This window comes from Phycodurus eques, chromosome 1 (genome assembly GCF_024500275.1).
Source record: "Phycodurus eques isolate BA_2022a chromosome 1, UOR_Pequ_1.1, whole genome shotgun sequence".
Classification (NCBI taxonomy): Eukaryota; Metazoa; Chordata; class Actinopteri; order Syngnathiformes; family Syngnathidae; genus Phycodurus; species Phycodurus eques.
Window position 1 is genome coordinate 41,068,281 of NC_084525.1, and position 24,678 is coordinate 41,092,958.

The 24,678-nt window shown below is 41.3% G+C and overlaps 1 protein-coding gene across 3 annotated transcripts in view; it reads left to right on the plus strand.

Moving 5' to 3' along the window:
- pard3ba (par-3 family cell polarity regulator beta a) overlaps positions 1 to 24,678 on the plus strand; it is a 188,226-nt gene that overhangs the window by 29,439 nt on the left and 134,109 nt on the right. For 2 of the 3 annotated variants that reach the window (XM_061692038.1, XM_061692046.1), the window contains exons 3-7: positions 4,722 to 4,896; positions 12,670 to 12,776; positions 17,741 to 17,805; positions 20,846 to 20,932; positions 21,067 to 21,192. In XM_061692038.1, the coding sequence (XP_061548022.1) occupies positions 4,722 to 4,896; positions 12,670 to 12,776; positions 17,741 to 17,805; positions 20,846 to 20,932; positions 21,067 to 21,192 (560 nt within the window). Of the gene's footprint in view, positions 1 to 4,721; positions 4,897 to 12,669; positions 12,777 to 17,285; positions 17,585 to 17,740; positions 17,806 to 20,845; positions 20,933 to 21,066; positions 21,193 to 24,678 lie in introns of those variants that run through there. The other variant, XM_061692054.1, reaches the window with a different exon arrangement.

Genomic DNA, 24,678 nt, shown 5'->3' on the forward strand with positions numbered 1-24,678 from the left:
CAGCTCCTTCCCTAAGTTAGGTGCTACCATACAATGCAAACTAAAACAAGCAGACATTCTAACAGCTTCTTCCCTCTTCCTATTAACCTCTTAAACGGTTAATTTACAAACCCATTGCAACATGCTGCCAATATGTCTCAAATTTGTTGTCACATCTCTGTCTGGCCAATTTTACATTACTCGTGCACTCACTGTAGTAGTCTCGCCATGCTGCACTATTTGCATATCTGTTGTGGACCAATACTGGCCACTCATGTGCCTGAGTAGCATCTGCAACATTTCCACAATCGACATTGTCCCAGATTATCGCACCACCTGTCACTTTAAAATGCATACATTCCTTGAAGTCTCTGCACCCTTTGCACAATGGTCATTGCACTGGACTATTGTTCTACAACCCCAAATCCAATGAAGTTGGGACGTTGTGTTAAACATCATAAAAACAGAATACAATGTTTTTCAAATCGTGTTCAACTTATATTTAATTGAATAAACTACAAAGACAAGATATTTAATGTTCAAACTGATAAACTTTATTGTTTTTAGCAAATAATAATTTACTTAGAATTTTATGGCTGCAACACGTTCCAAAAAAGCTGGGACAGGGTCATGTTTAACAATGTTACTTTTCTTTTAACAACATTAAATAAACGTTTGGGAACTGAGGACACTAATTATTGAAGCTTTGTAGATGGAATTTGTTCCCATTCTTGCTTGATGTACAGCTTCAGCTGTTCAAGAGTCCGGGGTCTCTGTTGTCGTATTTTACGCTTCATAATGTGCCACACATTTTCAATGGTAGACAGGTCTGGACTGCAGGCAGGCCAGTCTAGTACCAGCACTCTTTTACTACGAAGCCACGCTGTTGTAACACGTGCAGAATGTGGTTTGGCAATGTCTTGCTGAAATAAGCAGGGGCGTTCATGAAAAAGACGTTGCTTGGATGGCAGCATATGTTTCTCCAAAACCTGTATGTACCTTTCAGCATTAATGGTGCCTTCACAGATGTGTAAGTTACCCATGCCATTGGCACTAACACAGCCCCATACCATCACAGATGCTGGCTTTTGAATGTTGCGTCCATAACAGTCCGGATGGTTCTTTTCCTCTTTGGCCCGGAGGACACGACGTCCACAATTTCCAAAAACAATTTGAAATGTGGACTCGTCGGACCACAGAACACTTTTCCACCTTGCATCAGTCCATCTTAGATGAGCTCAGGCCCAGAGAAGCCGGCGGCATTTCTGGGTGTTGTTGATAAATGGCTTTTGCTTTGCATAGTAGAGTTTCAAGTTGCACTTACGGATGTAGTGCCGAACTGTATTTACTGACATTGGTTTTCTGAAGTGTTCCTAAGCCCATGTGATGATATCCTTTACACATTGATGTCTGTTTTTGATGCAGTGCCGCCTGCGGGATCGAAGGTCAGAAACATTCAATGTTGGTTTTCGGCCTTGCCGCTTACATGCAGTGATTTCTCCAGAATCTCTGAACCTTTTGATGATATAGACAGTAGAGGATGAAATCCCTAAATTCCTTGCAATTGTACGTTGAGCAACATTGTCCTTAAACTGTTCGACTATTTTTTTCACATGCTTGTTCACAAAGAGGTGAACTTCGCCCATCGTTGCTTGTGAATGACTGAGCAATTCAGGGAAGCTCCTTTCATACCCAATCATGGCACCCTCCTGTTCCCAATTAGTCTGTTCACCTGCGGGATGTTCCAAACAGGTGATGAGCATTCCTCAACTTTCTCAGTCTTTTTTGCCAGCTGATTTGATTTGGAAATCATCGTATTCTGTTTTTATTTATGTTTAACACAACGTCCCAACTTCCTTGGAATCGGGTTTGTATTAGTCATTTCAAACTGCTCTAATTGCTAGCTTTTTGCACAATTGTCTAAATAAATAAATAATAATAATTGTACCGGCATTACCACATTACTGGTAACCTTTTATTGGTCAGTGACTGTGTTTTTTATGTCGTTGTCTCTGTATTCTAAGTATTCTCTGTCAATTGACACACACACAGTTAAAAAAAAAAAAACAAAAAAAACAATTGACTGTCTGTTATCGTACTAGAGCGGCTCCAACTACCGGAGACAAATTCCTTGTGTGTTTTTGACATACTTGGGAAATTAAGATGATTCTTGTCATTCTGAAATCCTCAAATGGGCTGATTTGGAAGAAAGACTTCCAGACACATGGGAACTATCGAAAGATCGAAACCGTGGTGTCAAAGTTTGACCTTTTTAAAGATTTGCCATGGAAAAAGTAGGTGTGAGTCCGAGGGCCCTTTCACCGCTGCTTTCAGCTTTAATTATTGTTATTCTTTGTTGTCATTGGCAATTTTTTATATTGTTGAGTGTAGTTAAACGGCAACTGAGTGTTCGTGTCCATTTGCCTCTTCACATGTATTATTTAAGGTGCTTTGAAATTGGTAGGGGTGGAAGGGCAGGACAAGGTCCAGTGTGACCAAACCTGTTTGCCTCTGGCAAACTGTTAGCTAATTTGGTTACGAAACACAGTCGCAAGCACTGTACTTCCATCTTCGATGGTCATATTGTGTATGCGGCCCGGGTGTTGTTGACCTGCTAGCTCCTCAAGTCCATACCCTGAGAGCCCACAAGTAGCACTAAAATACAATGATTCAAATATAAATTTTCCAGTTTTCTACTCAAGGCCACTCCACTGCTATGTTAGCTTTAAAAGAAAAAAAAAAAAAATGATTACCGCCTTTCTACACACAAGATGTTCAAAATGATCAATGCTAGGCTAAGCTCATCCATGCAACTGTGTGCATGCACATTGGCGTGTTCATTCACACGAATAGCATTCAGCTCCTGGGCATCATCTTTGATTGATGCGTCAGTGAGCTCAGGGGGAAAGAAATGGCCGCTGGGGATTGATAGAGATAAGGAGGGAGAGGAAAGCTGATAAAGGAGAGAGAGAAAGCGCTGGAAACTCATTCATCAAGCGGCACAATCGGATTGTTTTCCTGGCATCAAGTCTTTCTTTTTCTCATCCTCTCCTCTGCAACTGCCAGTCCCCTCAATCCCTCTCTCCAGTGCACACCATACACGCCCATGCATGCACACACATCGTGTGTGTGCAAGTATCAAATCTTTGCGTGGCCAGGTGTCATGTTGATATTAATCATGGGAGGTTGAAGTGAGAGACGACGACATGGTGTGATAGAAAATGTGTCACACAACCTGTGAACAGTTTGTACACATGCAAATACGTACACACACAGCCCTTAGCCTCTTTTGTTGCAAACTGACATCCTTCATTTCTGTACACCATTGTTCCATTGCAGTCATTGCTTTTTATAAAGTGGTTATCTCCTTTCCTTATATTTGTAATCAGACCACCGACACACACCTATTATCAAACCGCACACCCACACATCAGCAGCGGTGTTGCCCCACCGTGTCCCCATCTCAATTAGGATGTTTTGTCTCTGCCCTCCCTCTCTCCCGTTCATCTCCTGAGCCTCCCTCATTGTGCCACCCGTGTCAGTGCATATGACAGCTTTTCCTTCTCAGGCAACATCTCACAGGACTGCTAATTTCATGCGCGCACACACACACACACACACACACACACACACACACACAAGCCTCCGTACGATACAAAAATACATCAGTGAAAATGATGTAAATGTGGGCGGTAACAAAATGTTGTTTTTTTCGTAATAAAACATATGCATTTAATTGTCTTATCAAGGCAAAAGTACTTAATTTTGAAAGTCAAATGTTACTGATTATACAGCTATCGGGAGAGTAACTGCTGCTGGGTCCATCATAATGGATACTCTAAAAGCCAGTGGGAAATAAGAACTTGAAGATGAAATCAGATGTTTTGGATATTGTTAATGTAATAACATTATCAAGACTAAGCCAACGCTTTAAGCCACTGAGATGCTGCATTGGAGTTTACGAATCGGTGTGCTTTGTGTTACCTTGTCCGATAAATTAAGCCTGACACAAACTTTCCAGTTGAACACTCAGTCTATTAATTTTCTCAATGCTTTGTCGTAATTATTAAACTTCAATAAGTTCACAGAAATATTCAAACGTTCACACAGCAGCAGCAAGCTGTTAGAGTGGTCAAAAACAGTTTTACCCTTCTGCTTGGAACACTTTACAAGGCAAAGGAAACTTGCTACATAAATCAAATTGACTGCTAATTATCCAGTGAAAACTGATACACCCTGAAACACCATATAAACTTACTGTATTCTGCTCCAATAAAGAGACTGCAATGATGTGTTTATTGAAATTTGCATTAGAATTGTGTGAGTAAAAATGAAGCAACCCCCAGTATGAGAGCCACTGTTTTATGGGTGGGTGCGGTATTTCATTAGCCATAATGATGGTTAACGGGATGGTTACGGGCCAGGGTGGGTGTTTTTTAAAACAATGGACAATTGCAATGCAAGACTGATCTCACATTTGCAAAATCCTTGGTTGGCTTATTGTCCTTTTAGTCCAAACGTGCTGAAATTTCACCTGCTTGTTTTGTGTTGTGTATCCAGTGTCACCTGGAGTGCTGAACAGAAGCACTTGGCAGAACCCCACACATGAACATGTCTTCCTGTTTTGTGCCTCCAGCTTGTTCACAGCTAGAATCTCCATGTTTAAATGCTCCAGTTGCACAAAACTTGTTCCCCTCAGACTGTAGTCATGGAGCTTTTTTTTGGTACTTTGTCTTTTCCAGCTGGTGGCAATGTTCGAAGTGCAGCGTGGGATGACAGACAGCCCCAAGGAGAGCATCTCGAATGGCGATTCCAGTGCGGCACCCAGTCCAGAGCCCCTGAGCTACTATTCGCACATGCACTTCCAGGAGCCAATCAAAGGGGAGATAGAAGTCAACGAGGCCGTCCTCAAAGCTAGTAGGTCACTGAATGTTTAGCTTCATCAAAGTTCACTTAATTTTCCTGTTTTGTTCTTCTTCATGCTTTGAGTCATCGTGTATTGACTCATGATGTACCCATACCAAGCTACTGAATCAAGCCAAGTGTTAATTCCTTAATTAAGAAAGTTTTCATTCACAAAAATATCAATAAAAAAAACTGCAATGGAGAAAATCATTATTTGATCCCTCACTGATTTTGTAAGTTCACCGACTGATAAAGACATGAGCGGTGTTTAATTTTAATGGTTGGTTTATGTTAACAATGAGAGACGGAAGAGCTAAAAGAAAATCTAGAAAATAACATTAATAAAAAGATAAAAATGTATTTGCATTGAGTGAAATAAGTATTTGATCCCCTACCAAATATAAAAAAACGCTGGCTCCCACAGACTAGTGGACTAGTCCTCTCACTTTATGAAATTAGTCCTAATCTGAACTCGTTAGCTGTTTCAAAGGCACCTATCTCAACTTGTTACCTGTATAAAGACACCTGTGCACAGTCAGGCACCAACCTCTCCATAATGAGCAAGACCAAAGAGCTTTCTAAGGACATCAGGGACAAGGTTGTAGACCTGCACAAGCCTGAAATGGGCTACCAGACCATTGGCAAGAGGCTGGTTGAGAAGGAGACAACTGTTGGTGCAATAATTAGAAAATTATATAAACATAAAATGACTGTCAATCTCTCTTGGTCTGGGGCTCCTCGCAAGATTTCACCTCGTGGGGAATCAATGATCATGAGAGGTTGAGTATCAGACCAGAACTGCATGGGAGGAGCTTATTAATCATCTTAAGGCAGCTGGGACCACAGTCACCAAGAAAAACATTGGTAACACACTACGCCGTAATGGATCAACATCCTGCAGTGCATGTAAGGTCCCCCTGCTCAAGAAGTCATAGGTACAGGTCCGTCCGAAGTTTGCCACTGAAGACCTGAATGATTCAGAGAATGATTGGGAGAAGGTGATGTAGTCAGATGAGACCAAAATCGATGTTTGGAGTCTGTCTGTTTGGAATCAATTTGACTTGCTGTGTTTGGAGGACAAGAAATTCAGACTATGACCCCAGGAACACCATGTCCACCATCAAGCATGGAGGGTGGAAGCATGATGCTTTTGGGGTGTTTCTCTGCAAAGGTGACAGGTCAACTTCACGCATCGAGAGAAATATGGATGGAACCTTGTACCGTGAAATCCTGGGTGACAACCTCCTTCTCTCAGCCAGAAAACTTCAAATGAGTCGTGAATGGGGCTTCCAGCACGACGATGACCCAAAGCGCACAGCCAAGTAAATGAAAGGGTGGCTAAAGAAGAAGCACATTAAGGTCATGGAGTAGCCTAGCCAGTCTCCAGACATAAATCTGTGGAGGGAGCTGAAACGTCAAGTTACCAAGGCGCAGCCTCAAAACCTTTAAGGATTTGGAGAAGATTTGCAAAGAGAAGTAGCCCAAATTTCTTCCCAAGATGTGTGCAAACATGGTGATCAACTACAAGAAACATCTGACCTCTGTACTGGCCAACAAGGGGATCTCCACCAAGTACCAAGACATGTTTTGATACGGGGTCAAATACTTATTTCCCTCAATGAAATGCAAAATAATTTGAATCTTTTGTTTTGTAATTTTCTACATTTTCTTTTTGTATTCTCTCTCCCTGTTAAAATACACCTACCATTAAAATTATAGACCGTTCATGTCTTTGTCAATGGGTAAACTTTCAAAATCAGTGAGGGATAAAATAATTATTTCCTCCTCTGTATTTGACAGCCACACACAGCTGTCTTCACCTCCAAATGCACCGGCTAAGTGTGTGTAACATCCTCCATCTCTGAGCTGTATAGACACACACTTATAAATCTGCCCCCACACCATCAAAAGCTGCTTCAGTCCACTCCAATCAGCCTTGTGTTGCCCACTTTACTATTCAGCCTGTACCACCTGCCATCCAGCTCAACACCCGCTTCTTAAGTCCTGACAAGACTCCATCCCCTTTACCCTCCTAGTCACTGCAAAGACTCTGTCTTTAACTTGATTATAACTGTAGTCTGTAAGCTGAGCATGAATGGACTAATTACAGCCTCCCATCCTCCACCTTCTCCTATACTCAGTAGGACCTCTTCCTCCTCCTCCTGCTCCACTCCCACCCCCCTGGCCAACACTCTTGCCGTGCGATCCCTCTCTCAAGCCCCAGCAAACCTCAACTAACTTAGTTACGACGTGACCCTGTGAAGCCCCCTCATAAAGAGTCAGAATGCTGTGGCGGCTTTTGTTAGCCAAGCCTGCATGTACAGTGCCATGGAAAAAGTGTTTTCTAACTAAATTATATATGTTTGAAATGGTAAATGGAGTGCACTTATATAGGGCTTTATCTACACCATCACAGTGCCCAAAGCGCTTTACAAAGCCTCACATTCACCCACTCACACACCAATGGGCCGCTGCTGCCGTGCAAGGCGCTGCCAGGCCCACTGGGAGCAAATTAGGGTTCAGTGTCTTGCCCAGGCACACTTCGACATGTGGACAGTCGTATCCGGGATTCGAACCACTGATCCTTCGGTCACTGGGCGACCCGCTCTACCTACTGATCCACAGCCGCCCCAGAAGAAGATAATTGATGAAAAATGTGTGATGAAAATGTGTAAAAACTGTGGAGAGATAGCGTTAAGGTGTTTTTCACAATTTCAGTTTTCCAGATTTTTGGGGGCATGGATAAAATGGAGCCTAGTGACTCACTTGGGTGTCCGGCATGAGTCCCCCCCACACTATATAAAAACATTAAATTAAACCTCGCAAATTTTCGTGCAATTCGAAATGAAATGTCAACTGAAGCCGCAAAAATTTACTTGCATTCAATGATTCTTAGCCACTTTAACTATTGCATAACAAGTTGGTCCCAGGCTGGTCAGAATGCAAAAAAAAAACATTGGAAGTTTTTTACAAACAAGTAATTAAAGTGATGGATTAAAAAAAAAAGGCACTATCATCACTGTGCAATTTAAAAAAAATACGGTCTTTTAAACTGGGACAGTCTTCACATATTTCCAGATTTAAATTTGATTTATAAAGTATTGCATGATTAGTTCATAAGCCAAAGAAACAGCTCTGAGCGTGTCACTCGAGGCTCTGTCAGAGGTGACTGTCTCATTCCTCTGCGCAGGAGCACTTTCAGTAAGTCAGCCTGGTCAGTGAGGAGCGCTGGTGAGTGGAACTCAGTACCTGAGGAGGTTAAACTGCTTACAACATACAAGGCCTTCACAAAAAAACTGAAAAAATGGCTAGTAACACCTATAGCTGCCAACACTAAAAGACAAGTATGTTATGATGTTTTTTTGTTATGATCAAATTATTTGTGGTTTTATTCTCTCTTAATAGTATAGTAAGTCTTTGATTATGTATCCTGTATTATATTGTCTTGTAGATGTATTTTACTGCTTTTTTACATCATGGCCAGGGGACTACAGATGAAAACTAGCCTTCTGGCTAATGCTGGCTTTTTTAACCATGTGTACTTCATGTGTTTTACGAAATTGCATTGTCCCCTTTCAAATAAACTGATTAATTAATAAATAATTAGTTAGCTGCCACAACAAACTAACACACACTTCTGGTTGAGATTTTACTTTGATTGGAGGAATGCAAATAACCAATCACCATTACTTTCATTACTAATGATATGTGTTGACTAACTTTTATTATGAGAGCGATGCTCCAACTGACTGACAACAACGGTGTATTATTGGTGATTCTATCTGATTGATGCCACAGATTAAAACTACATGACATGAAACTATGAATTATGTTGATTTCCTTGTGAATTAGCAATGCAGTGCTTTATGCAAACATAGTTTTGGTGCCTTACCACCTATTGTTACAAACTGAGCTGAAAATAAACAAGCCACTTGAAGCTTGCAGACAACTTCATCGCATTTCATACAGTGCGTATCAAATTTATTAGACTCTCATCCAAGTTAAGATTTATGCCAAAGCTGCCCTAAATTAACTTTTGATAATTATGTTCTTGTTATGGTTAATATTACCAGGAACCAAAATTATGTTTTTAAATATATATACTGTATAAAGGTCTTTAACTTGAGGTGCTTAGTTTTTTTTTGTCGTTATTATTATTAGTTTTTTCATTCATAGGACAATTCAAGCTCCTTTTGAGGACTGTTTCTCACGTGGGACAAAGTTGACGCGCTAGTGACCCTTGGAAAGTAAAGAACAAAACAAAACCCAGTTTAACTCAAATTTGGTCGAAATATTTTGCCATTTTGGTTTGATAACAGTTTCATCCTGTAGAGAGTCACGTCAATTTCCTCAATTAGTCACACTGCCATCTAATGGTGTCATACATTAAACTGACAGGCTGAACTGAATTCTGACAGTCTATGTAATACAAATGGATGACCTAAACCAAGCATTTCAGTTTAATCAACGAATACGGGCGGAGCACGATAGCGAATATAGGACTTCACCATAGAGCATCAAATTGTTGTGACCCAATTCCAGAAGTTCAGGTGTTCTCCAAAATATGATTCAGTGGTTCCCCCTACTTGACAGAAATGTATAAATGTCATATCTACTGTACACTGCAATTTCCTTCAAAAGCTGCCTTTCAAGCAGTTCTCTGTCCGCTGAAAGGCCTGACCATCATGGGCCATGGGAGTGCTATGGCCCATTCATCTCTGCTCAGTATTAATTTTTGTTACCAATGAACTTCATATTTACTGTTGTCTCCCCTCCCCCCAAAATAAATGACAGGCACAATACTTCAGGACCCTTAAAAAAAAATCAATGCATTAATTTACAATAAAAGTAACTAATAAATATTGTGCAGGCAGAGAGCTGTGTGACTAAATATGTCACATTTTTCATGTAACTCATTTATTGACCAAGCATGTAAACTCAGCTTTCCTGGAAAATCAGGTTCCTACTAATTCATTTATTGGCACTCTTACCTCCATCTGATTGTCCAAAATAATCTGGTTATGGTGTGCATGTAATTGCGCTGAGTGGTGGCAGAAGGAACAAGGAGTAATTCTCTAATCAGTTAGGTGTCAATGTGTGTGTGTGTGTGTGTGTTTGTGTGTGTGTGTGTGGCTGAGCTTGTTTGTTTGAACAGGATGATTGGACTTCACGCTGGCCTAGTGGGATGATTAGACCTGATTGATCCGCTGCTACATGGACACACACACACACACACACACACACACACACACACACACATACTTTCTAGGAAGAGCCCTTATCGCATCATCCCATGAGCAGCCTGAACCGAGTCGCTCCTGCCCAAGAAACAGACCACTGGGCAACACACACACACAAACATACTCGGTTATTACACAGTACAGGTGTATGCTTGCAAGACAAAGTTGCCATCAGTACCTGTCACATAACGCTCATATGCTCATATGATATCCTTGTTGTTGCTGCTGCCCCTGCAGTGAACCGGTACTGTACTGCTACTGAACTTATTCAGAGCTGACAACAAGTGGAAATCCTTGCAGTATACCTCCCAGAGCTGTAAAGGCATCCTAGTTAGCAGATGGAGAGTTCTAAGGAGATAAGTTCGTGAGGCCCCTTTGGGTCTCTCCAACAATTCACTGGAAAGAGAGGAGGGGAACTATACTTTAACCAAGGCCTGTTTTGTGACCACTCAATCACAATCATAAATATCCATAAGGTAATGTTGGTTTTGCCCTGAGAGATTTACAACTGTCACTCTCATCAATATACAGTAAGTGGCCCCTGGCACCACCACTTGACCCAAAGGTGACTTCAGCTCAGGGGTCAAAGCTAGTGGCCCTTATCCTCTTTCAAATATCTGAGGGGAGGGGTGGCATGGTACAAGAGACGGCAGCAGGATTCGGGTGAATGCAAGGAGGAGGATTTATGGGACTGAGTAATGGACCCTGACTGTGACCATGGACCTGCCATGGCCTTTTTGCAGTTCCACAGAAGTGTACAGTATATACTTCATGTACTGGCTTCTTGCTGATGCCAACTCGTTGTCGTGTATTTCATTGATCTGCAGGTTTGAAATTTGTGATGGGTGCAATTACTAAAATTCATAATAAAAAAAAAAAGAAAAAAAACATGAATCCACACAGTTTTCAAGGAGACAAATTGAAAATTTACTTTAATTGTTCGTATACAAATAGTTTGGGGAATATGATAAAATTAGCCAGTGATTGCTTCGAGCATGTGCCATTAATTTGCAGTCTGTACATAGAAGAGTCTGTCTCTCACTTTGGAAGGAGTCTCCAGAAGTCTCCAGTAATGCCGCAAAAAGTCTCTAGGTTTGTTGCGCATCACTTTCTGGAAAAACTGTCATGGGAGGGGTCGGAAAAGTCATTTAAAATATCGACAAAGAGTCACCACTTGCTATGTGCAATGCCCCAGTTACCCTTTGTAATTACTATTTTAGTAAATTAGTAAATTCCTAACACGGATTACATTTGAACACATTTCTATCACTGGCTGGATATTGTAGTAAAAGCCAGAAAAAATCATGGGCCCTAAGAAATCAAGTCCTTTAGGTCAGTGATGGTGAATCAGCAGCATTATAGTTAAAGGTAGTTTTTGTTTCACCAGTCACTGTAGGGGAGACATAGACAGATGGCAGTTGAGACTGGCATCTGCAATCTGAGATGCGGGAAATAATTTATAGTAATTGATATAAATTGCTCGACAAGCCCGAACACAACACGGGACGAGTGATACACTATATGTGGAATCTGTTTGAAAGGATATTTTCTATCAGCTACACACACACACACACACACACACACACACACCAGCTCTTCCATTCTCACTTGTTTTTCTCCTTGACACTCTCTATTCTGCCTATGTTGCATCAGGACCCTGTCACTGCCCCCTAAAGAGAGATTGATTAAAGGATTTTTGCTCTTATTCCCTCCTTTTCTCAGTTTGTTCTCTCTTCCCTTCTCAGTCACAATCTTTCAATGCACTACTCCTACTTTCATTTGTTATACTCGTGCCTGTCTTTCTTTTTTTCCTCTGTTGGCTTGAGTGCAACCACACACCCTGACAGAGGATTTTTTTTTTTTTTATCACAACAGCCCTCTTTTGGCTTGCTATTAAAAGCCCAAGGGAACACAAAGCTCCAAATTAGATTATTTTGAATTGTTTCACGATGGATTCAGACCTGCACGTGCCAACTCTCCCTCACCCTGCCGCTTTGGGGAGAGGGAAGTATTGTCGTGTTTGTGTTGTGTGTGCGTATCTGCGCGTGTGTGTGTGTGTGTGTGTATGTATGAATGAATGAGTGAGTGAGTGATATGTGGGCGGTGTGCAAGGTTTACAATTATTGTTGGGCGGGGCGAAGTAATTGCACACCTCATGCTATTGCCTCCATTTTTAACACAACCACCCGGTATAAGTTCGGATCTCGCCAACTATGTTTTGACTGAGCAGTGCATTTGTTTTTAGCTCACCAAGGGACTGTTCTGAACCGTTAACCCTAATCTGGCTTGTTTTTCCATCACTGGGTGTGCAGGTGGGATGGCAATTGCTGTTGTTCGCTGTTTAAATAATGTGACATCAATACAGCATGACGCAGTGTAACACATTGAATTCTGTGGAAAAAGAAGGCTGTGATTCAGTGGATTTAAGAGCCTTGTAATGTTTGTTTTTGGCATGTGCATGTTTATTAAAAGTAGTGTTGTTTGAGAAAATTAAACTTTTTTTTATAAAACTAGGTTAGAAAACTAAACCTTTTCTTTGTCGCAGACACGCCCCTTTTGGTGAGGAGCAGCAGCGACTCTGTATTGGCTCCTCCCATTGAGATGACCACTGCGTCAACACACGATGACCAAACCGGTGAAGCCTCCAAAATGGTGAGCATTGCATCACTAAGCCATCAAAGTTTACTCCTTATGAATTTCAATGAATTAATTTGTTTCTAAAAATGAGATTAGAACTCATTCAGAACAAAATTTTAATGTCTTGGACAAATAACAGAATGTAAATAAATAACTGAGGCATGAAGACCTCCCATTTTCTATTGTATTTGCTGTTTGAGGCATGCCGTTTTAGATGGCAAAGACGAAGAAGCATTCACCCAGGCCTAGCACCGTGCTTCAGGCTGCACTTTGAAATGAAGTGCATGCCATCTTCTCCAAAGAAGCTGTCATTTAACAGCACAGTGTTCTGTGTGTGTGTGTGTGTGTGAGAGAGAGAGAGAGAGAGAGAGAGAGAGAGAGAGAGAGAGAGAGAAAAAGGAACATGGAGACTCAGCAGAGACTAAGCATTACGGGAAATAAATGCGATGACAATTGGTACAACTGCGCCCGAGTGCACTGGATAATTTCCGATGATTTAAAGGGGACATATGATGTGTAGTTTTCCATTCCCAGGTGTCTTAATACGTTTTCTGTGAATACCTGCCTCAAAATACCCAAAGGATCAAGAGTAAAAGCATTCAGTATTTTATAAACCATTTCCCTGGTCTAAGATCAAGCAGCTCTTTTAAGATGGTGGTGCTGCAAAGTGAGCCAGTCCTGATCCCGTCCCACATACTGCTGGACCAATGAGTACCAATTTCATTAATGGGATGACTAAGGGCAGAGCTAAGGATGGCTGTACTTTGATCCCAAATGTAAACAAACAACTGTGAATTGCAAAGCACACGCCAGCCACTACAAGACAGCATGGATTCGATTTTCCTTCATGGAGCCAGCCCCATACACTTTGTCAATTACTGTGTGGACTGTCTACAGTATGTGCAGCAGATACATTGATGTCTGGGCAGGCCCGCTCGAGCTCCAACTATTTGTATAGAAGTCAAAAAAGTAAATTTTTACATAATATGTCCCCCCCCCTTTAGGCGGCACGGTGGACGACTGGTTAGAGCGTCAGCCTCACAGTTCTGAGGACCCGGGTTCAATCCCCGGCCCCCGACTGTGTGGAGTTTGCATGTTCTCCCCGTGCCTGTGTGGGTTTTCTCCGGGCACTGCGGTTTCCTCCCACATCCCAAAAACATGCATAAATTGGAGACTCTAAATTGCCCGTAGGTGTGCATGTGAGTGCGAATGGTTGTCTGTTTGTTTGTGCCCTGCGATTGGCTGGCAACCAGTTCAGGGTGTACCCCGCCTCCTGCGCGATGACAGCTGGGATAGGCTCCAGCACGCCCGCGACCCTAGTGAGGATAAGCGGCTCAGAAAATGGATGGATGGTTGGATGTCCCCTTTAAACTAACACAAGTGGTCGGTTTCAGGCTCACTGCTTGTGCAGACTTGGCCTTCTCAGTTCTTGACGATATAGAGTTCTATGCATAATGGACTACTGTAGTCATTACACTGTCCCACCTTCTTCACTGCATCAAGCAACCCCCCACCACCAACTTTGAGTCCACTTACACAAGATACTGGATTGATAAATCAAAATAAATAAATAAACCTTTAGTCTTGCCACCTGTGCATCTTACACTCTTTATCAGGGTAGCTAATCTTCAAACGGAGCTAAACATGGTCTTGTCTTTTTGTTTCAAATGCCATGCCAGGTTGGAAGCTGGTGATGATGTGCATATGTTCACTAGAGTACAGGAGCTGGTGAATTGAACCAACCCCCCCAACCAAACAAACATTGTCACCAGAAACTACCGTAAAGTTTGGACTATGAGCCACAACTTTTTTGTCTGTCTTTAATTCCTGCAGTTTAAACAACAATGCACATTTCTGTATGGCTGTTCCTCGATTCCAGGAACTTTGTTTGTGTTGACTGTTAATTGATTTATTTATGTATTTATTATTATTATTTTAACTCAAATCCACACACGTTGAAGCATTTTGATCGGTATTCAGATCTGCTCTGCTCATGCCGAAAACATGACATAATTCCTACGATGCATCCTTGAAGGCGTTCGACCTGACCAATGAAAATGGAAATCGAGCCACCGAATTTGAAGATTCTGTATTTTGTTTTGCATCTTTTTTGGTGGCACCAGCAGTAGTTTCACTTCTGTGTTACTTGGTTTATGTCCTACAGTTGGCAGTTTTCTGGTTTGGTTTGAATGGTTAGTTCAGCCAATAGTTAACACTCCAGATAAGAGTCGGTGCTTTTGCTTGAAGCTGTTTATTTGTCACCGTAAATGTTCTGTCAAAGTATCTTCAACACAGCATCAATACCATCATCATTCGTGTAACATACGTCTGCTAGCCTAATGCTAACATACAATGGGGAACGCCATAGACGGGCAGGCAGTAAGACAAACAAATAGTGTATACAACAAGACTCACAGGCATATATTCTCGCTGCTCTGTGGAAACAATTAGAACTGCTAGAATTCATCTTGAGTTTAGTTTAACAATCCAAGCATCAGATTTCCAAAGATTTGAGGTGTGGTGTTCCCGCAGCACAGAAGCAATCCTAGATATGTAGACTGCTTCTGGTGTTAAGGTTCCTGGTGATGTAAAAAACAACAACCCACAGTTATGAACTAGTTGTGCTCCCCCAGTGTGTGTACACTGCCATGTGAATGCTCATTCTTGGAGGTTCTGACTTTGTGTTGTCTTGGGGGAAACATGGCAGCGAGTTGATGTGATGGACGTAATGATTGGGGTCAACAATGGCTTTACAGTATACATGTGCACAACAGCACACTTTCACATCACACACACTTCCTCAGGTGCCTGACATGCACTGCATGACTACTGTACGCAAAAGACACACCTCATTACTAGACAGACTCAGGTATGTTCACGTACTTTTAATACGATACGGCTCGCAATCAGGCAACAAAAACGTTATGTAGCCTATCAAGCTAGTGGTAGCACGAACGGTTCTACGTAAATATGCCGCCGTTCTGTCGAATCATGCTCTAAAGTTTCGGGTGGGTGAAGTAATTTAATTAAAATAAAGTAATTTAATTACAGTAAGTTAGCACCCATTATTTCTGTTATGAAATGTTGGTTTGACTTGACTGATTAGAATACACGATCTGACTAGAGCAGTGATTTCCAACCTTTATGGAGCCAAGGAACATATTTAACAATTGAAAAATTTCACGGCACACCAACAAACAAAAATGTCACAAAAAGTGGATACATGAATTATTGTATTTACGTCCTGCCATCTAATAGAAGACCATTAATTTGTTCTGTCTGTCACTATGGCACACTGCCATAAATAGAGGAACAAAGATGCATTATTTATTGTAAATATAATTTTTGGAGCAATTAAGTACACAAGTATATACAGTAAATGAAGAGGTCATTTAAATAGACACATTCCTCCATAATGTGATCCGATCGGTGATTGGTTATCGTTTTTTTAAACTCTGTGATCGGCCCCAAAAATCCTGATCGTGTAAAGCCTACTCATTACTCATCCTGCTGACACAGCCATTCTTAGACCTTATTTTGTAAGTCTGCATGCTGCTGTGAAACATGCACACTGCAGGCAGGCAGCACTTCAAAATTGATTGCAATGTGCACCCCAATAACAGGGCCCAACAGCCTGTTCGGTGTGCCAAACGAGCTGTCAGTACTGATTGGACAGATTATTTGAGTATTCATTCTGCTTGAAACCACAGTTGGAGCAAAGATATAACATGCAATAACCTATGTTATCACATTACAACATACTACCATGTGTGACCGTGATTTTATATATTTCAAAGTAGGAATATTACGACTGAGTGAGGTTCAGAATTACTATGTTGATTTTATGTCCAAGCAGAGGTGGTCTTAATCAGAAGATAAGCTTCACACTGGCGACTGTGGCTTGATCCTTTCGTGTTAGTGTTTGAGCATGTTGTGTAGAATATGTAGTTTACGTCATATATGGACTATTCATTCAATTTCACATGTATCTCAGTTTGTAGAAATTAAGTATAAAGTACAAAAATGTGACCACTGGCAAGTGGTCACCTGCAGATTTCCAGAAGAATGTTTTGTTAGGTGCTTTACAACAGCCCTTCTTCCATCACATCACGGAAGATGCTTAGCAACAATAGTGACTCTTCATCTTCTTGCGACAACCCCCCACCCCCTGACCCCAGCCCTAATATACACGCTATTGTGAGATAATCTCACACTGCCCTCATAAGTAGGTCACTATTTGTGCAGGCGACACATGCATATATGTTCAGAAAAGCACTCTTTATTTTCTCAATGTTTTTTTTCCATTTACAGACTGGTAATATTTGTCGAGATAATAGTAATAGAGCTTTGATTTAATGTGACATAGTATCCTCTGGGGAGTTGGTTGTGTGTATTTTGTTTGGGACAGGCGGGGTAAGCAGGTTGGTGGTGGTGGTGGTGGGAGATGCTGCGTTAGGGAACTGGTGGGCGGTACTTTTTTTAGCCATTAGCGCGGGTGACACAATGAAAGTGACGAGGCAGAAGGACCTAATTGTCCCTCTCTTGTCTTCAATGATTTGGAGACAGTTTTCCAGAGTGTGTCTAAGGGTCTCGGAAAAGATTGACGGTGCACTTACCCTTTATTTATTTGTACGTCTCACTCCTCATCCATCCGCTCAAAGCTTGTTGATTTTACAGACTCGAGAGCTAGATCCTTGCCTGACATGGGGCTCTGATGCAGTGTGGGGGTGGGACCACTAGAAAGACGTAAACAAAAAGGTAGCGAGGGAAAGAAAGCGGTGTCCGGCGGGGCTCAGCGTCCGGCGATCCACAATTTTTTGAAGGTGATTGTTGATTACATTGCTGCACTAATTGAGAGCAGTTCGCTTTGTATCTACTGCTTCCTATGAGAAGTTGTTGTTAATCTCATTTGGAACTCTTTGTATGGCTCTTTATTTTATTTGGCAGCATTGAAGAAATTTGTACATTTGTCATTACAGGAAATCAACCATGTGCTGAAGGGAGGTCCAAAAAATCTCAACAAGATGAGCCAGATTACATTCAGGTAGGAGTGCGTACAGACCATGTGTGTTTATATGATTCCCCTTCCTCGGTTTAGTCATATAATGTTTTGCTTTGTTAGTTTCTCTTACAGTAGCAATATGACAAGATTTTCCAAAAATGACAGCCAGTCAAAATGCTAAGTCAGTTTGGAATGGCCACTTCAACCTGAGTACAATGCACCAAGAATTTTGAAAATCAGATGTTGGGTTCTGGAGAAATGTAGTTTTTTTTTCTGGCGAAAAGAATGAGCTTTTTGGGGAATGTTTTTATGTGATATCACCAATAGAAAATCTGGTCAAAAAAGACCAACGTATTTGAGTAAAACTACTTAATTAATTATCAACATATCTTCCCGACCCTTTCATTTCATCTGGTACTCGGGGGACCCCTTCTCCAATTGGCTAAGTTTCAGTTAAAAATATCCACCAATAAGCACGTACTGGCCGAAATCCCAGGGGTTTTTGTAAGTTGATGTGTCAAAATTAACGTGAAGTTTCAAACGGTGTCACTTGCCCTAAAAACTCAACTTATATAGCACAAATGGAACATTCTTCAGGAGAAGAGCAGTGTGGGCAGTAGAATAGTAATCAGCAATTTTTTTTCACTGTATTTATTGGTTATGGAGGATTTTAGAGGCATTTGAAGTGATCATTCCATGTTTATTTTCAAGAAAATTCCACAAAGATGGCAGCCGCTTGTCACGCTGGTGCTTACAGTTAGTGTCCTGTCTTTACTTGTTTTTCTCTCTGTCTCTCCCCTATCAAACCTTGTTCCGTCCGACTTCTATTTTCAATAAATATCCATCACAATACAAATAACCACAGAGGCAGTTTATAAAAGTCGCCTGTTGCACAGAAAAACTGCTCCGTCTTAAAAAGGTATACAGATCCTCCATTCTGCATGACCAATCAGCTGAGCAGGACATGTTAAAAACATAACACAAGAATTAGATCCACATATCAAAAACAGCTTATGGATGCATGGCTGGATGTTTTTATTTTCTTTTTTCTTAACTGACCTTGCTGACCTTCACCAATTATTTTGATGCTCATATATATTACCAACTAGGTGAGATTTCTCATCATGGAAACTATTTTTGGGCCCTCACAGTCCCATGGCATGATGGGAGGTTATCTATATCTGTCACGTAATAACCAAGTCAATAATTGCCTGCCACCGTCACAGTCCTACAGGATCTCTGTGAGAAGTCAGGATTATTGAACAGCACATACTGTAGCTCACTGGTGGTCTGGATGCAACTTGGCTCTGGGGGGATTTTACCATTTTACAGTACAGTGATATCTTGACAGCACCGTGACACAGTGAAGGCCCAGCTTGCACAGATAGTCTGCCATGGTAACAGATGGATGGTGATGAAAGAAGCTGCCTTTCAGCTCGATTCGCCTGCAAGTTCGTTAGGGACTCTGTTGCCGTTGATGTAGGCGAAGTCAACCAAGAGTGGGAGCTCCATCTGTCTCACTCCTTGTTGCTCTTTTCATTCATCCCGCTATGCACCCCCCATCCCCCTCCCGAGTGGATGACTGTGTTTGTTTGTGTCAGTGGGAAGCTGAAATGGGTGCGCTATTCTGCATATTATCAGGTTACACTAACAAGCTGTGGCTTTGTTTGATGAGCTTGTTTACCATTTTATAAAACATATGGATTTAAAGAACTGAAGTGTGTGCGTGCAAGCTTGCGGATACCTTTACTACTGGTGACTATGCATCATTCATAACCAAGTGTACAGTATGTGTTTATCACCGCTATGTGTATGTCTTGGGTATGCTGGGGAGTGCTGCGCATACTCTTGCCTCACTAGACTGTGGCGAGATTGGTGGAGCATTTTAAGTGTTGTACCAATCAGGCAGGTTCTTGGGTGTTGACAAGCTGATCGATGCCTCCTCCAGGTGTCCAACTGTGATGAAGTGGTCCACACAGCCTAATGTGCATAAATAATAGATGATTTTGAGTGCAAGGGAGGGAAGCTGGGAGCACTATTTATTGAGATGTTACTGCTCTCCAATTGTGTGTGTCTGTTAGTTTGGTGTATGCCAAATGATTCGCTTCTAATGTTTTTAAGGATGCAGTGGATTTACCATTAGACTGTAAATTGTGTGTTTGCTGTACAGTATATGTGACCCTGGTGGGGTTAACTGAACAGTTATCGGTGATGATGACAGTGTATGTGTGACTGTTAAAGCTCGTCTTACAGGCTTGTGTGCCAACCCCCCCCCACACACAGGGGGGGTTAAAGTTTAACGAACACTTACCGAATATCTTATAATAAATTTAAATATTTTCATAAAAAAATACAATTGCTTCAATAAATACATAAATAAATGAAATTAATAAGATAATGAATTACAGGGCTCCAACCCAACATTTCCATTTGTAGCACTGGACCATGCATGATGTGTGTAGTCTTCCGTAACTGGCCTACTGTAGCCTTATATATAATAAAGATTCACAGTGACTGAGGTTGTATCTGTAAAATATTTTACTGTGAAAATGAAGTTTGTCTGCAACAAGTAGTAGCTGACTAAACAGGTAATTTCTTTTATATAATTTTAAAAGACATAAGGGAAACATGCGGCGTAATCCTAAACACGAAAGGTCCTAACAACCGTACGTAAGCTTCTTCCAACATGGAGTGGCGTTTGCAAGCAGAAATACACACGCATAATAAAAAAACAAAACAAAAACAAAAAAACAGCAGCGAGTGTGCTGTGACAAGATGCCATTATATGCCGGCTGGAGAAGCGTCACTGATGTGGAGAAGGATCAATACTGTCTCAAATGTTGATACTGATATTTTCAGTATCATATCAGAAAGGAAATCGGTGGTATGAATCATTAGCAGACACACAGAAGGAGCACATCGGGGCACAAATTCGCACAGCAAAAGCCCAAATCAATTTGTGGCGGCCAAAAGTTAACTGTGGCGGCTCGCCACAATTACATATGTATGTGGGAAACCATGCTGTTTGCTATTTATATGTAAATGTCATTGTGCGGTATTTAAGTGTGCTTTTTATTAGCAGCACCCTCACAAGAACTGTGAACTTGCTGGGGGACCGTGGGCCACTAGGTATCCAAGTCAGTCCCTATTGCTCTTCTCTCAGTGGACGGTGAGGACACACACACATGCATACACACACACACATAAACTGGAAATGCATGAGAGGATCAAGTACTAGCATGACATCATGTGTTTACACCCCATGAGTTGACATTTTCTTCTTTGTGTCTGCGTGTTACACAGGATGTTGGGCCTCCACATTAAAAACATTGAGGACAACAGTCGCACCAAGAGAGAGAATATCTTTGAAGAGGACGAGTGTATCGTCCAAATTAACGGGATACAGCTCCAGGATAAGACCTTTGCAGAGTGAGTATATTGGGGTGGGAACAAGGTGTCTAGAAAATGTAGAAACTCATAAAAGCACTGATACATCAATAACAAAAAATTGTGTCCAATAAAATCTGGACTATAAACCATCTTTTTTTCCCCAGTTTTAATCCCTGTGCTTTAAAAAATACATTCTCATCTATTCTCTCTTTAACTCACCCAAACTGTTTATACTTCGAATAATTTTGTTCAATAAGGTCCATGTTGATGTTACTGTTTGCAGGAAATCCGCACACATTGAAGCAATCAAATTAGGATTCAGAGCTGCGCAGCACACGTGTTTTATAAATGAGAGGCAAAATGTTCTAGCTTCAAGCTGTTTTCGTTACAAATGTTCGTTCAAAGTAATGGTGTGGTTAATTATCACAGCATCGCTGTCATCATTAGCCTAATATAAGGGCTAGCTTAATGCTAACATACGATATGAAATCCCATCGACTGGCTAGTGGGAAATCAACAACGGAATCATCTTTATTTGCCAAGTATGTCAAAACACAGAAAGAATTTGTCTCCGGTAGTACAACAACAGACAGTCAATTGACAGTGAATACTTCTGAGACATAAAATCACAAAAACACAGTCACTTAGCAATAAGAGGTTACCAGTAATGTGATATTGCCGATAATATTTTTTTTTTTTTGCCAATTATTCAAATGATGCAGAGTCCTCTAGCAATTTAGAGCAGTTTGAAATGACTAATAGAACAATAATCTGGTGCAGTGACCATTGTCCAGATGGCATGGAGACTTCAAGAAATTATGCAGTTTAAAGTAGTGCGATAATCTCTAACAATGTCAATTGTGCAAATGGTGCAGATACTTCTCAAGCACATGAGTGGCCAGTATTGGTCAACAACAGATATGCAAGTAGTGCAAAGTGGCGAGACTACTACAGTACGTGCACTAATAATGTATAATTGGCCTGACAGAGATGTGAAGGGGGACCCACGCCTGTCTTACACCTGTCTTAAACAGGTGTAAGTTACCTGTTTAAGAAATTAATGGCAAGAGGGAAGAAGCATTTTGAATGGAAGAAGCAGTTTGTATTGTTCGAGAGTGCCTACCTGAGGGAAGAAGCTTGGAAGAGGTCCCTCCAGGATGTGGGGGGGTCCAAGAGGATTTTGCATGCTCTCTTCTTAGTTCTGCCAGCGTGCAAGTCCTCAAGGTTACTAACATACAAGAGACCATCAAACAACAGGCAGCTATTCAGTACCCGCAGAAAGCCCACGTAGGCACTGGGAGAACATGCAAACTCCACACAGACGAGGCCGGATTTGAACCGTGGTCCTCAGAACTTTCAGGCAGATGTGCTAACCAGTCGCTCACCGTTCTGCCCTAAAATAAATCCAATAAAAGTAATTTAATCAGAATACAGTACTTATGACTATGGTCTTTCAATAGAAAAGCGGGCAAACCAGCCGTTCTGCATCAGCGGAGGGGAAAGTAGCACCTAAAATGGCAAGTTGTGGAGATAAAAAAGAAAAGTGTGGAGATATTTGTGGGCATGACGAAAGAGTCAGCGCCAGAAGATGCTAGGTGCATTATAGATGGGTCTGCTGTATCGGACCACTATGCATTACGATCACAGCGATAAAAAAGTCACTGACACAAGTGCGTTCCACCATTCGTAAGTACAGTACAAATTGTGAGTAGCTACGTGTAATTATCATTTTCATACTACTGAACGTGGCGGCACGGTGGACGACTGGTTAGCACATCTGCATCACAGTTCTGAGGACCCAGATTCAAATCTGGCCTCGCCTGTGTGGAGTTTGCATGTTTTCCCCGTTCCTGCGTGGGTTTTCTCCAGATACTCCGGTTTCCTCTCAAGTCCCAAAAACATGCATGGTAGGTTAATTTAGGACTCTAAATTGTCCGTAGGTATGAATGGAAGTGCGAATGGTTGTTTGTTTATACGTGCCTTGTGATTGGCTGGCGACCAGTTCAGGGTGTACCCCGCCTCTCGCCCAAAGATAGCTGCGATAGGCTCCAGCACACCCGTGACAAGCGGTGCGGAAAATGAATGAATGAACCGCTCTGTGATATAGCTGTTTCCATTGCATGTTTTTTTAAAATTGAGATCACAGCATGTGAACCAACCTTTAATCTGATGACAATTGTCAATTGAATAAGATTGTTTAATTCTGAACACAGTTAACACTAGTTATGAGAGCATGTGCATGTGTAAGCAACCACATTATCTCTGTTGTTCAATATAACCTCTCTCGAAAAGATTACCATTTTTTTTCCCAAATGAATTGTACAGGTTATGTAACAAAGGTGAAAATATTATGATTGAAAAATATTTTATTATAAGCGGTAAGGAAAATGGATGGATGGAACACTCCAATATATGTTGCGACCGCAGCAAGATTGTATGACTTGACTTGCTTAAAACAAGTAATGACTGACTCGACTTGCTTAAAATTTAGTGGCGACTTTTTCCCATTGACTTGGGACTTGCTTGAGACTTTAAGATTGACTTGAGACTTTTTTGTGATTTGCACATACAGTAGAGTGTATGTGACTTACTCCCATCTCTGCTGAAAACATATGTATAGTATATTACATTTTGAAACAATTGTTTTTTATTTTATTTTTTTGTACTGCGGTGATAGTCACTGTTTCAAATGAGTTTTACATTCAGCCAAAAGCATATTGCTCGCTATGCATCCACGAGCCAGAGGTTGAGCTGCCCTGTATTTGTTTACGGAGTAAACTAGTGGCTAGAGGGCGAGACAGTTACGTTTCTTTCCCCATACCTAATGGGGTAATGTACTGTAATGAACTGTGTGGGAACGCAGTCCACCTCTGTTCAGTACCAAAAAATCAGAGCACAAATATATATACCGCCATAACCTCAGTAATAACATTTCTGATGCATGCCTATAGTGTTTTGTTGTTTTTGTGTAGTTCGACCTAGGATGCGCGTTAAATATCTCACTGTACCGGGGTCCTCGGTTTCCGACAGAGTTCCATTCTAACCGCGGTGAGGTAACCTGAATTTCACTAACGCATAGTAGTAATCATAATTACAGTAAAGATTTGTATGTAAAACACTTCTAGGCCATAAATTCTAAAGAATCAAATGAAAAACTATGTTTTCTTGTGCCGCGTGACAATTGGTATGCCGCCGCACAAACTAGTTCGTTGCAAGTTGTTCAGCACTGTCGTAAACCGAGGACTCTCTGTAAATATTTACAAACTCACCGCGACTGAATCAAAATGGGGCCGCGACCCATTTTTTGGTCCTGACTCACCAGTTGAGAGGCACTGGTCAAGAGCAATTCTAATCAATGGGCTCGACTTGGACATTAGCCATGAGAGTCAACATAATTTTCAAGTCATCAACTGTTACAATATAATTAGAATGTTTTTGAACACACCTCCTAATTATAATAATAATAATTTTGTATTTTTTTCTGTGAAAAAAACGAAATAAAATGCACAGGTCCAAAAGTATTGT